We start from the raw sequence: 13232 nt of genomic DNA, 5'->3' as shown, positions 1-13232 counted from the left end.
CCCCAGCTCTCAGGCACGAGGGGTCTGTGGCTCCTCTCCCCGGCACCTGCCTTCCCGCCATGGCAAGTGCCCACTTGCCTTGCTGGTGGACCTCCTGGCCTTGGTTTAAGCGGCAAGCAAGACCCCTCTGCCCACTGGGTTCCCTGCCCCTGCACCGCGAGGGTGGGAAGGAACTCAGGTGGGTGCGGGTGCCTGCGGCAGAGGGCTCAAGCCCAGAGCGAGTGGCAGCCCCAGGCCCAGCCTTGGAGGACACCCTTCCCACCCTTGCTCCTAGGCTCCCTTCATCTGCGGGTGGTGGGCAGGGGCGCGCATTTCAGGCATTAGGCAAAGTGTTTTCTAAACTCTTCACAGGAGAAAGACAAAAAGGAGACACGCTGCTACCTCTCAATGCCCAGATCACCAGTCCAGGTGTCCTCCTTCTCCTTCCAAAAATACTGTGACGTCCACTGAATATATAATTTTATAATAAGATGTTTATTTTTTAAGGAAATGCATTTTCTGGCAAAACTCTAGAAACTGTGCTTATGCAAATGGATGATATGGGAGGGGGTGTCGAGGAGGGCAGTGAGCCACCTGTCCGGCCAGAGGGCAGACCAACAGCTAAGTACACTGAAGCTTTTAACAGCACACAAAACAAGCCCAGGATCCAAGTGGCCCCCTTAAGGGCTTGGCCTGAATGTGTGTCACTGGGGAACAACTGAGGGTCCAGAGATCCCCCTCCCCCTGGGCCTGAGGGAGGGTGACAATGGGGCCAGGCCTCCTGGAGGGTCCAGAGAGTGAGCCCCCAACGACCAAGGACTAAGTCCTCTCCAGGGCAGGTGGGAGCACCCCGACCTGTGCCAGCAGAGGTCCTGTCTGCAGCCCACACACCCGGGGGAGAGCACGCAGGACACAGGCCTGGGGGCAGCTCTCAGACACACTCCTCCAGCCTTCCCGGTCTGGATTTCGGTCAAGCAAAGGTCTCAGAGTGGGAGAGCAGGAGAAGACAGCCTGAAACACCTTCTTTTCTCCATCCAGGCCACGGGAGCCACATGGAGGCACCCCCTAGACACAGGCAGGAGAGAAAGCCCAGCCTGGGTGGGGGCTGGGCAGGCAGGGAAGCGCTGACCCTGGGTTGGGCCGGGGCACACTCCGGGGGCCTGGCCAGGTGCTGGAGCACAGGCCGCCCGAGTGCGTATGGGCAGGTCCCTGCCTGGTCACTGCCCCCCACTCCCTGCGCACAGACAGGGCCGGGGAGAGGGCGCGTGGGCGCAGCACCGCTCCTAGAGGAAGGGCCGGTCTCTCTTCAGGTGCTTGGCTGGGACTGCTGGGTCTGCCGCTCAGGCTGGGCAGGTGGGCGGGTGGCAGGTCTGCGGTCTGAGAATGGGCTGTGGACCAGTCCCCTGCAGCGCGCTGTCCACTGCCTGTCAGAAGTGGCAGCAGACACCAGGTCACTGGGGTACCAAGGGACGCCAGGCCGGCCCCCTACAAGCCCTGAGGGAGTGAGTGGCAGGCTGGGCGATAGCAGGCCACCAGACCTGTGTGTCTCCTGAAGCGGACACGGTGGCCCCCTGCCTCCTCCCTGTCCTCCCCCAGCGCTCCCCCAGTTGCTGGGGGGCCTGCCCAGCACGCACGCCCTCCTGCCACTTGGGGCCTTGCTGCCGCCTCCCCCACTCCCACCCCCGACCCCCGCTCTGTGTGTCTAGAGGACTGAACACATCTTATTGTTCAGATGCTAAGTCACATCCTACTCTGCGACCCCATGGGCTGCAGCACTCCAGGCTCCTCTGTCCTTCGCTGTCTCCTGGAGTTTGCTCAGACTCCTGTCTGTTGACTGTGTCTGCCAGCCACCACACCAGAGAGCCTACTAGCATCACTTCTCCCACAAGCAGGCTCACCCCTGAGACCAGGGGTCCGTCTGGAAGCCGGCGCCAACCATAGCTTTGTGGGGAGACCAAACACTGTGAGCCCTGGGTGTTTCACCACAACTACCTCCGACGGGACAGGAGCCAGTCCAAGTCCTGTCTCTACCCTGTGACGGGGACCCAGGAGGCGGGGGCTGGGCCCTCCCAGCACCCCCACCATGCCCTGTGTGCCCACAAGACCACCCAGGCCTCGCCCCACAAACGGAGCCAGGGAGCCCGGGGTGCCTGAGAGCACATCTAGAGATACGCATAAGAGACTGAGGGGCAAGGCATCAGGCCCAGCGCAGTGACTCCTGGCCACAGGGTGGGTGTCTGGGAAGGGGGCCGAGGACACGGGTGACCGCGACGGTGGGAGCGGGGCGTCACCTAAAGCTTAGAGGAGGGTGAGAAATCTGCCAGCGACTGGACGTCATTAGGGAATGTTAGCCAGGCGCCCCCGTCAACCACCAGCAGGGCCCCCGTCACGAAGGACGCCAGCGGGCTGGCCAGGAAGAGGGCGCTGTGGGCGATTTCTGTCTTGTTCCCCAGCCTCTGCAGGGGGCTGGCCAGGACCTTCGCCCTCAGGCCGGCCTGCGGGGCACCTGGGAGGGAGAAAGAGGTTCAGGCAAGTCCCAGGACCTGGGGGCCACCACCTTCCTCTGCCAGCCTCCCCTGAGCCGCATCCGGTAATGGTGGGGACTCCGGCAGCGTTGTCCTGGGCCGGGCCCAGTAACCCCACTGTGGAGCCAGCACAAGGCCTGTCCCTGCTTGCGGCCAAGGCTCTGGAGGCTTCAACGGGGCTCCTTGTGTGCGGCTCACGAGGCCAGCAGCCCCTGGGCTCTAGCTCTAGGGGCAGCTGCCTAAGTCCGGCCCCTAGCCCCGTGCAGGGCTGCACGAACTGTTCCCAGGCTGGGGATGGACTCTGCCCACCCGGGGAGCCACGAGCGCTTGTCTCTGATCCCGGGCCTGTCCCAGCCAGGCAGGAGGAGCGCCCCTAGAGGTACTGTAGGGCCTGTGCCTGGGGCAGCACCCGCTGGGGGAGCCTTACCCAGACGCCGCAACCCCTCTGTCCCACTGATGGGGCCAGGGGCAAGGCTGTTGACGCGGATGTTCTGGGGGCCCCACTCCACAGCCAGGTGCCGCGTCATCGCATCTGCAGGGGAGGCGGGCTGTGTGAGGGAGAAGCAGGGCTGCCCGGCCTTCGGGGTGTCCCGGGCGCGGTGGGGGCGCAGCTTCACTGGGACACTGCTGGCCTCCAGGGACAGGGAGGAACCCAGGCGGGCAGACCGGGGGGGTGCCCATACCCACGGCCGCCTTGGCAGAGCCTGCGTGCACTTGGAGCACCTGCCCCCGGGTGCCCAGGGTTGCAGTGATGTTCACGATCACCCCTCCATGGTCCTGCAACACATGAGGGGGGCAGTGAGCATGCGGCCAGGACCGGGAGGCCCCGGCCTCGGGACACTCACCCGGAAGAACTTCTCGTACAGCACGCGAGACACATTGAAGGTGCCCAAGGTGTCGATGTCCATCACAGTCTTGAAGGCGTTGGAGGACAAGGCGCTGGCCGGGCACAGGAAGTTCCCGGCTGCACCTGCGGGCGGAAGGAAACGGCGGTCAAAGCAACTGCATCCTCAGGGTGGTCCAGGCCGGCCAGGGAGGGAACCTCAGCTTTTGGACAAACTCTTGAATGAGGGGCAGAGCAGGTGTCATGGGTTGGATCTCATGCTTCAAAAAGATACACTCTTCAGTGTATCCCAACACCTGATGCCTGTCATGGCTTGAGTGTCCAGTCGTGTCCAACTCTTTGTAATCCCACCAGGCTTCTCTGTCCATGCGATTCCCCAGGCAAGAACACTGGAGCAGGTTGCCATTTCCTTCTCCAGGAGATCTTCCCAACCCAGAGATTGAACCCACATCTCCTGTGTCTCCTGCATTGGTAAGCAGGTTCTTTAGCCACTGCACCAACTGGGAAGCCCAGTGCAGGTAAACTTAACTTTATGTGGAAACATGGTCTTTGCAGATGTCATCAAGATGAGATGATACTGAACAGGGTGGCTTAAACCCAAGGACTGCTGTCCTTAAAAGGGACACAGCCATGCACAAAGGGACAGAGCAGAGGCTGGAGGAATGCAGCCAGGAGCCAAGGGATGCCAGGCAGCAGCCCCAGGAGCCACAAGCCGGGCCCTGGACAGACTCTCCGGAGCCTCCTGTGGGAGCGCGGCCCGCTACACCTTGCTCTCACATCTCTGGCCTCGAGACTGTGAGAGAATGCGTTCTTGCTATTTGAAGCTGCCCAGCTGATGACTTTGTCAGTGGCAGGAAAATAATACACTAAATTTTTTTTAATTAATTTTTACTAGAGTATTTTGTCACACTGGAAGTTTTTAAAGGAAATTTCAGCAAAAATGAGCCTGAATGTAAAGTAGAGACTATAGTTAACAATTGTAACAAATGCAAGGTATTCATAGTAGACACTATGTCTGTGTGTGTGGCAGGAGTGTGGTATGAGTAGTTATTTATACTATCTGCTCAATTCATCTGTGAATCTAAAACTGTACTAAAACAGGAGCTTTCCTGGTGGTCCAGTGATTAAGGATCCACCTTGCAACTCTTGAGAAACCTGTATGCAGGTCAGGAGCAACAGTTAGAACTGGACATGGAACAACAGAATGGTTCCAAATAGGAAAAGGAGGACGTCAAGGCTGTATATTGTCACCCTGCTTATTTAACTTCTATGCAGAGTACATCATGAGAAACGCTGGGCTGGAAGAAGCACAAGCTGGAATCAAGATTGCCGGGAGAAATATCAACAACCTCAGATATGCAGATGACACCACCCTTACGGCAGAAAGTGAAGAGGAACTCAAAAGCCTCTTGATGAAAGTGAAAGAGGAGAGTGAAAAAGTTGGCTTAAAGCTCAACATTCAGAAAACGAAGATCATGGCATCCGGTCCCATCACTTCATGGGAAATAGATGGGGAAACAGTGGGAACAGTGTCAGACTTTATTTTTCTGGGCTCCAAAATCACTGCAGATGGTGACTGCAGCCATGAAATGAAAAGACGCTTACTCCTTGGAAGAAAAGTTATGACGAACCTAGATACCATATTGAAAAGCAGAGACATTACTTTGCCAACAAAGATCCATCTAGTCAAGGCTATGGTTTTTCCAGTAGTCATGTATGGATGTAAGAGTTGGACTGTGAAGAAAGCTGAGCGCCAAAGAATTGATGCTTTTGAACTGTGGTGCTGGAGAAGACTCTTGAGAGTCCCTTGGACTGCAAGGAGATTCAACCAGTCCATTCTAAAGGAGATCAGCCCTGGGTGTTCTTTGGAAGGAATGATGCTAAAGCTGAAACTCCAGTACTTTGGCTACCTCCTGCAAAAAGCTGACTCATTGGAAAAGACTCTGATGCTGGGAGGGATTGGGGGCAGGAGGAGAAGGGGACGACAGAGGATGAGATGGCTGGATGGCATCACTGACTCAATGGACGTGAGTCTGGGTGAACTCCGGGAGTTGGTGATGGACAGGGCGGCCTGGTGTGCTGTGGCTCATGGGGTCGCAAAGAGTCAGACACGACTGAGCGACTGAACTGAACTGAACTGAACTTGCAACACAGGGGGCGCAGGTTCAACCCCTAGTCCCACATGCCTCGGGGCAACTAAGCCTTCAAGCTGCGACTACTGAGCTTGCGCGCCACCATCCAGACCTGACACAGTCAAATAAATAAATAAGTATTGAAAAATAAAACTATACTAAAACAATAATGTGTCTTCCCTTTTCCTTAACGGAGAGCTTCAGGACATGAGAGTGACCCTTCTCTGTGATTCAGCCTAGTTCTTGGGGCATCCTCCTGAGCCACGGCTGCATGGACCTGGGAGGAGCACAGCTGGACTCAGACAGTGGCCTGGAGCCAGGACAGTTCCAGGGCTTCCAAACAGGAAGGTCTGGTATTGCAGACCCATCAGAAGCCCCCAGTCATGCTCAACAGGGACTCACAGTTGATGAGAATGTCGATCTTCCCGAACTCCTTCAGGGCCTGCTCTACAGCTGCCGCGATGGCCAGGGGAGCTCGGACGTCCAGAGACAGAGGGAGGCACCTCTGGCCGGTGGCAGCGGCCAGCTTTCTGGCAGCCTAGAAGCCAGACAGGAAGAGAGGTGGGCAGCAGCCTGCTGGCCTCGCCTGGAGGCACAGCCCTTCAGGATCCAATGAGGATGATGAGCCAGGTTCTGCCAGGGACCCAGATTCTGTAGCTGAAACCCACCCTGGGGAGGCACAGCTGCCAAGCGGCCCTCTCCAGGGCCACAACCCCTGGTACAGGCTAAGACATCCTGTACCCTCTCCCCTCTCATCACCCTCCAGGCCACTGGTCACAGGTCAACAGCAGCTCCAGCTGATGTCCAGTCCCTGTGCTGAGACCAGCTGTGGCAGGGGAGATATGTTCTCCCCTCAAGAAACTGCTGAGCCCAGAGATCTCTGCTGGGGCCACAGTACTACCCAACAGAAGGGTCGTTTCACAGGACCCGATAATTAGATTCTGTAAAAATACGAGAGTATCCCTGGGGACCACTTCCGTTGAAGCTCCATATTTGGGAGACAGGTTGGTTTTGGTGTGATCACCCTAGGCCAGGACCTTCCAGGCCTAGGCTCCTGGCCCCCAAAGTCACCCATGGACAGCTAGGCACAGGAGAGCCCCCTCACCATCGATACTCTGGGAAGACTTCTGCTGGCGATGACTGTGTGACAGCCGTGCCTGCAAAGCCAGAGAGCAGGAGTGAGGGCAGCAAGGTGCAAGGGACACACCCAGGAGGGCTCCTGCCCAGCAATCTAAGGGGCCCCCTCCCCCAAGGGTGTCTCAGGCTTGAACATTAGCCCGGGGCTGAAGGCACAGCTGGCAGAGGACCCAGGGGCCTACGTGGGGCTGAGTGACTGTGGCAGGACCCCTTTCAAATGTTCTCTGATGGACTTGGAACTAGAGGGGTTCCCATCACTGACCGGCATTTTGCCCAGGATCCCAGACCCCCTCCCAAGGAGGAGGGGGCAGCAAGATGGGGCATGGAGCACACACAGCAATGCTTATTTACCGCATGAAAATCTCAGCAATCCGGAACCCAATTCCAGAGCCACCACCCGTGATGAAAGCCACCTTGTCCCTGAGAGAAAAAACAGAGACTCTTTACAGAGGCCCTGGTTCAGACTTCCTTGATGGTCCACTGGCTGGGACTCCATGCTCCCAATGCAGGGGGCACAGGTGCCACCCCTGGTCAGGAAACGAGACCCCATACGCCACAACTAAGATCCAGTGCAGCTAAATAAATAAATTCTAAATAATTTGTTTAAATAAAAAATAAAAGCGTAAGGGACTGCTGTTGAATGGGGATGGGGGAGGTGCTCTTCCACTGACCCTCTGCACTGGTCACCTGACCAACTGGAACCTCTGAGATGATGATAGTGACTTTTCTGACACTCGTGACTTTAACGAACTAACGCTTGGACTTCATCAACCACCCAAACCCCTACTTAAGATGCTTGCACTCTTAGCTTAAAACCTCCCCAAATTTGCTGTTCGGAGAGACAGCTTTGGGGAAAATCTTCAGTGTTCTCCTTACTTGCTGCTAATAATAATTAATCCTTCCTCCTCCTGACCTTTGCTCTGTGTTTTTTGACACTCGTCCCCACCTCCCCATAGATAAACAGGACATGCTCACGCAGGACAAAGATCGGAACACCAGTACTTGCATCGCTGGGATACCCGGACATCTGGACAGCCTGGCCACCAGGCTTGGGGTCCTCACACATCCCAGGAAAACCTCAGTCCCCCGCCACGCGCACCGCAGGCGCCCCCGCCCCTTGCCCGGCTCCCTGGGGCGCCCCAGACCCGACGCTTACTGGAGCAAGTCCCGATGGAAGAGGTGGCGGTACTCCGGGAGACAATCGTCCTCGCTGACGTCGGCCGGTGGCTGGGCCATGGCGCTCGGAGCGGGCCTGGGTGGCAAAAGCAGCAGAGACCTGCCGGGATCCCAGGACTCTAACCTCGGCCTCAAAGCACAGGAGGCTCTCTGGAACGCGGACTTTCCGCACCTCGTCCACTCTCTTCCCAGGACGCCCCGCCCCTCGACCCCTCGCTCCTCCTTCCCAGGACGCCCCGCCCCTTATATCCTCTCTTCTCTCTGGACGCCCCGCCCCGCGCCCCACGCCCCTCCCAGGATGCCCCGCCCACCCCGGTCCTCGCACCTCCCAGAGCGCCCCGCCCCAACGACAGTCACTACTCCCACGAAGTCCCGTCCACTCAGTCCTCAATCTTCCCAGGAAGCTCCGCCTCCGCGACCCACGCCATTCCCAGGATGCCCCGCCCCTCCCAGAACGTCCCGCCCTCAGAGCCCCGCGGCCTGCTGGGACTGGAAGTCAGTCTGCGCGCCGCCGCGTGCGCAGGCGCAGTGCGGCGGGCCGGTTCCCGTGGCGGAGGCGGGGTGAACGCGAACCAAAACTCAACTTTCTAGACTACTTTTCACGTGATTGGGCGTCAGTGCTGCATTGGGGTCCAGCCGGACACAGGGAACATTTGGTTCACGGGCCGAGGCGGGGCTCCTCGGCTTCCCTCACCGCTTTGGGCCTAGCTGTGCATTTAAAACACTTCTTCGGACTCGCCTAGCATTTAAATATCTTCCCCTCCCGGGTGCTTCTCTACCCTGTTGCAAAGAGGGAAGGAGACTAGAGCCTAGGAAAGTCACGGGAAACTAGGAAGGCCTTTTCCTCGGACGGCCAGCCCCAGGGTCAGCTTCAAACATGACCCTTTCATGGCCAGTTAAAGGTCAGACCCTTCAACCGCGCCCTCACGTGGAGGCACAGGGAGAAACCTGAGCGGGGAACCCAAGGCCAGCATCGCAAAGACGTCATAAAGCAGGGTGAGGACCAGTCGGCCTCAGCAGGTGTAATGATATGCAGTATCCAGTACCTGTGACAAGTGGCCAGGGACACACCTGAGGACCAGGTGTGAGGAGTGATATGCAGTGTCAATGTGGCCACCAGCCTTTCTGCCTTCGGGGCGGCTTCAGCTCCCTGCCTACCCCTTCCTGCTACTGTTCACAACTGCCTAGGGCTCCTCCTTGAGGGACAGCACAAGCTCTGTGGCTCAGCTTGGAGCTCCCAGATTTCAGGCTGGAGGTTTCAGGACCTCTGCCTGTCTCATATATTCAACAAAGTTCTTGATCTCCTGGTATGTGAGATGGTAAGCTTCATTTCTACTCTCAAGCTGCTTACAACTTTGCATAAGGCCTCATTCCCACCTCAGAGATGGCAGGGGCCATAATGAGCACTCCACTCCCACACACAGCACAGTGAATTTTAATGTCCCCACTTTGGGGAAAGGACGGTCACACTACCAGCTTTTGGACCCCAAAGCTTGTCTGGCACTTTGGTTCAGAAAGGACTTGGTCCAGTTGCTGGCTTACTAAAAGGCACATAAAGTTTGTGGCTCAACCATTCTGGGGCTGGAGTGGGGCAGAAGGTGGACAGGGAGGTGGTCTGGGACAGATGGGCAGAGCGTGGGTGTGAGCTCAAGTTCTTGTCGACAGAGGTAGCTGGTCCTGAGTGGATGCCAGGGTGACCGCGGGTGCCTGTGTGCTCAGGCTGCGTAGATGCTGCTGAGGTGGCCTTCATCTGCCCAGTCCACCAGCTCACTGCTCTGGAACCACAGCTGGATCTCTCTCTGGGCCCCCTCCACGGAGTCACTGGCATGGATGACATTCCTGTGCCAGGTGGCAGAGGTAGGGTACAGGCTTCAGCATGCACCTCGGGGGTCCTAGGCACAGTCTGCCAATCCCGACTGTCTAGGGGAGTGGGTGGGTGATGGTGCAGAGGGGCAAGGAAGAACAGAAGAGCTGGAAAACTGGGTTCCAGCCTGACCTCAGCATCTGTCCCGGGCCAACCCCTGGGGCGTCTGGAGGTAAAGTCAGGTGACAGACTGATGGCAGAGCATAGACACAACACAGGGAATTCTTTATCACCTCCTGTGTACGTGAAAAGGTTTTTGAAAAATACTGCACTAGCCAATGTCAGGTTTGACATGCTACCATCAAGTTTTCTGGCTTCGCTTTCCCCTGAGCAAGACACCCAGGCCTGGTGGATCTGCCTTGGGCACAGGCCGCCACCCTGAGCCCCTAGGGCACTGGGCCTCAGCTACAAGTGGCTGAGTGTGTTACCTGCTGACGTGGGTGCTGAAGTCTCCCCGGATGGTGCCAGGGGCAGCCTTGGCAGAGTTAGTGTGGCCTATCATGGCCCTCGAGGTGCAGACCACATTGGGGCCTTCCCAGACCTGCAGCAGAGAGATAGAGGAGGTGGGGACAGGCGGGGGTCACCCAGGGCTCAACCCAGGGCCCTCCACCCTCCCACTGCCACAGCCCCGCTATACCATGGCCACCACCGGGCCGGAGCTCATGTAGCTGATGAGGGCTGGGTAGAAGGGCTTCCTCTGCAGATCGTGGTAGTGCTCAGCAAGGATCCTCTCTGGGGCCTGGTACATTGAGGGAATGGGTGAGAGGGAGCCCCACCGGGCACCAGGGCAGTGGCTGTGGCGTCCTGACCGCAGGGCCCTCGGCAGACGACACCAATAAGAGCTGGCACTCCAACTACAGGAGCACAGGGCAGGCGCTTCCCGCCCCTCCCCTCCTACTGCCAGCACAAGAAGGCTGTCCAGATGCAGGGCTGAAAACAGCCCCCACCCCAGTCCCCTCAGCGACACCCACAGGCTGAAAGCCCTGGTACCTGCAGCATCTTCATCCCCACCAGCTTGAAGCCCCTCCTCTCAAAGCGCTGGATCACATCCCCAACTAGCCGCCGCTGTACCCCGTCTGGCTTCACCGCAACCAGCGTCCGCTCCCGGGTCCAGGAGGGTCCTCCTGTAGAAGAGGGGGTCTCGGGGCTGCCATGGCCTCACCTTTCACGTCTCCTGGACCTGGGTTCCCCTGCCAGGACCCAAGTGTCCCCTAGACTGCAGAGTTTGCCTCAACCAGAGCAGTCCTGGAGGGGAAAAGTATGGTGCCCACAGCCAGGACTGTCCAGCACGGTGGGCCCCTGGGGACTTCAGCCTGTTGCAGGGGGCATGGCCCCACCCAGGCAGGCAGTGGGAGAAGCTGCCCATTATGGAGCTGGTGCCCCTGAGATGCCACACTGGAAAGAAAGTACAAGTCCTGATGTTCACTCCTATACTTCGGGGAGCTAGCATAGACACTGTCTGCACCCCCAAACTGCCACATCAGGGGTCTGAGGTGCAATAATGGCAGGGACCAAGGAGAGTGAAAAGCACTTTCCCACCAGGTGGGTCACAGGGAGAGAGAGAGAGGGACCTGGGGATTGAGAAAGGGGGAGGGATCCCTGTCTGCAGCCAGGGAGACAGGAGGGCTCCTCCCCTGACACCTTCCTTGGCCAGGCTGCTGTTGGGGTTTCAAGGCAGGAAGGACACTTGAAACCTAGTGTCCTAATGTCAACACTGCCCCAGCCCTCCTCCTCCGGGGGTGATGCTGCCAGAGAGACCCCCAGTGTCATCACCCTCCTACCGCCTAACACTTCCAGAGTTAGGCTGACCCTTGGCATTGGGTCTAGGGTCAAGTGTACTCTGGAAAAGGGCCCAGACCCTGGATTGGCGGCTAAGCCCTGCAGAGAGGGAGGAGAGAACTGGAGAAGAGATGAGCCGCCAGGTCCAGAAGAGCCAGTGTCCCTGGGGTATCTGCATCTGCCTTCCCAGCCCCAGGAGGGCTTGGGGAGCAGGCATCGGGTGCCCACCACGTACTTTCAATGCCTTGCACTGCAGGAAGGACCCCACCCTTATTCGTTCCCCCAAAGCCCAGTCCCTAGGGGCCCTGCTGTCCAGCCTGGCCTACTGCCAGCTGGCTCCTGCCTCGGAAGATGGCAGTTTACCCTTGCCAGCATTGGAACGCCAGGACTCTGGAAGCGCCCGAGGGCCAGTGCTAGGGCGGAGAGTCCCCGGATACCTGCAAGACTCCAGGCAGAGATATGCTGGGAGGAAAGATGTCTCAGGATAGGAGTGTTAATTTGCTGAGAATGACCCCACGTAGGAGCCCTGGGCCCGCTGGGATCCCCGCCAGCACAAAGTGTAGCCACCAGGCTTCTGGTTTCCTCCAGCTCCGAAGCCCTCGGACCCCCTGCCCCGAGCACGGTGAGGTGAGTGGGGCCGTGGGAGCCTGGCTGGGAGTGAGCGGTGAAGGCGGCCGTGAGCGCTGGGGGCCCGCGGGGCAGGAACCCCAGGGGCGTGCCTCTCCAGTCCGCCTACTCCCGGGCCTTCGGCCCCGTCGCCGGGGCCGCACATGCGTCAGCAAAGGCCGGCGGCCCCTCGACCCGCCCCACCCCGCGCGTGGCCGCCAGGCGAGCGGACTCACCCGAGCAGGAGCGCGCGAGCAGGCTGGGGCCCAGGGCCCGCGCGCCGCACAGCAGCCCCCGCAGCGCCGCGAGCCCGGAGAGGCCGCGCATGACTCCCAGCCGCCGCTGCCGGCCGAGCGCGCAGGGGAGAGGGTCCTGGGAGGAGGGGGAGGGGCGGGGGGAGGGGCGGAGGGAGGGGGAGGTGGGAGAGAAAGAAACTGGGGGAAAGGGTGGAAGGAGGGAGGCGGGAGGAGGCCGCAGGGGTGGAGGGAGAGAGGGAGGCGGGTTGGGGGAAGGAGAGGGAGGGGAAGGAGTCGAGGGAGGGCAAGGAGTCGGGGGAGGGCAAGCGGCCCCAGGCTTCTGCGCCTACAGCTCCTCCCTCTCCCCCCCTGCACCCCGCACTCCCCAGCCACCCCCCCGCACCTCACCCCAGACGCTGTTTCACTCGAGTGGACTTGGGAAGTGTCTAATGTCAATTTCTGTTAAAATCAGAAGAAAAAAAGAATAATGGTGATGAACCCAGCACGGATGTGTTGTCTTTAAATCAGCAATCAACGCAGTCCTTAAGTATCATGTTGAGTTCATGCAGGTCCTCCTGCGCCTGTCTTGGCCTGCACCCTTGTCCTGGAAGCAGGGCCGGCTTCTGGGCTGGGGGGGTGCGGGGGCGCGGATGCTCCCACCTGGGTCTGGGTCTCCCTCTGAAATGACACCCTGAACTGGGAGGATGGACCTGCATGGTCAGGCAAGGTTCAGCAGGGCATCCAGGCATTTGGATGGGGAAAAATCCCACCTTTATTGTCAACTGGCCTCGAACCGGAGGAATTTAGCTTCACTGAAACACCTTGCGATGCCTGTGACTTGATCATAAACAGAAATCACAGATATTCTCATTTATAGTACAGTTCACGTTAAAAGGGTGGCAGCTTACTATTTGAATTTTGAGATCCACCGGATCTAACGTAATGAGTTTTTTA

The 13232-nt window shown here is 58.7% G+C and overlaps 2 protein-coding genes across 3 annotated transcripts; both read right to left on the bottom strand.

The window, feature by feature from the left end:
- Positions 1-455: 455 nt before the first annotated feature.
- On the bottom strand, positions 456-8023 carry DECR2 (2,4-dienoyl-CoA reductase 2). Its single transcript, XM_061400594.1, has 9 exons — positions 7774-8023; positions 6969-7037; positions 6586-6637; positions 5883-6018; positions 3350-3474; positions 3188-3281; positions 2932-3036; positions 2271-2485; positions 456-1403 (listed from the first exon to the last, which is right to left on the bottom strand). Exons 1-8 carry the CDS (start codon positions 7851-7853, stop codon positions 2271-2273), a joined length of 876 nt encoding a protein of 291 aa, XP_061256578.1. The 5' UTR covers positions 7854-8023; the 3' UTR covers positions 456-1403.
- Positions 8024-9212: 1189 nt separating this feature from the next.
- On the bottom strand, positions 9213-12622 carry NME4 (NME/NM23 nucleoside diphosphate kinase 4). 2 transcript variants are annotated; one of them, XM_061400597.1, is made up of 5 exons: positions 12279-12622; positions 10648-10781; positions 10295-10396; positions 10086-10198; positions 9213-9632 (listed from the first exon to the last, which is right to left on the bottom strand). In XM_061400597.1, the coding sequence occupies exons 1-5, from the start codon at positions 12367-12369 to the stop codon at positions 9509-9511; spliced, it is 564 nt and encodes a 187-aa protein (XP_061256581.1). In that variant the 5' UTR covers positions 12370-12622; the 3' UTR covers positions 9213-9508. The 2 variants fall into 2 exon arrangements, with proteins under 2 accessions (XP_061256581.1, XP_061256582.1); XM_061400598.1 differs by lacking the exon at positions 12279-12622 and adding an exon at positions 11874-12238.
- Positions 12623-13232: the final 610 nt, after the last annotated feature.

Source organism: Bos javanicus, chromosome 25 (genome assembly GCF_032452875.1).
Source record: "Bos javanicus breed banteng chromosome 25, ARS-OSU_banteng_1.0, whole genome shotgun sequence".
NCBI classification, from domain to species: domain Eukaryota; kingdom Metazoa; phylum Chordata; class Mammalia; order Artiodactyla; family Bovidae; genus Bos; species Bos javanicus.
This window is presented reverse-complemented; position numbering and strand designations above follow the sequence as displayed.

What these genes read in the sequence shown, in the direction of transcription:
- DECR2 (XM_061400594.1), bottom strand. Translation starts at nt 7,853, where the DNA reads ATGGCCCAGCCACCGGCCGACGTCAGCGAGGACGATTGTCTCCCGGAG. An exon ending in TTCCATCGGGACTTGCTCCA is followed by an intron (nt 7,038 to 7,773) that starts GTAAGCGTCGGG and finishes TTTTTCTCTCAG; the next exon opens with GGACAAGGTGGCTTTCATCA. An exon ending in TGTACGAGAAGTTCTTCCGG is followed by an intron (nt 3,282 to 3,349) that starts GTGAGTGTCCCG and finishes CATGTGTTGCAG; the next exon opens with GACCATGGAGGGGTGATCGT.
- NME4 (XM_061400597.1), bottom strand. Translation starts at nt 12,369, where the DNA reads ATGCGCGGCCTCTCCGGGCTCGCGGCGCTGCGGGGGCTGCTGTGCGGC. An exon ending in TGGGGATGAAGATGCTGCAG is followed by an intron (nt 10,397 to 10,647) that starts GTACCAGGGCTT and finishes TCAATGTACCAG; the next exon opens with GCCCCAGAGAGGATCCTTGC. An exon ending in TTCAGCACCCACGTCAGCAG is followed by an intron (nt 9,633 to 10,085) that starts GTAACACACTCA and finishes CACCTGGCACAG; the next exon opens with GAATGTCATCCATGCCAGTG.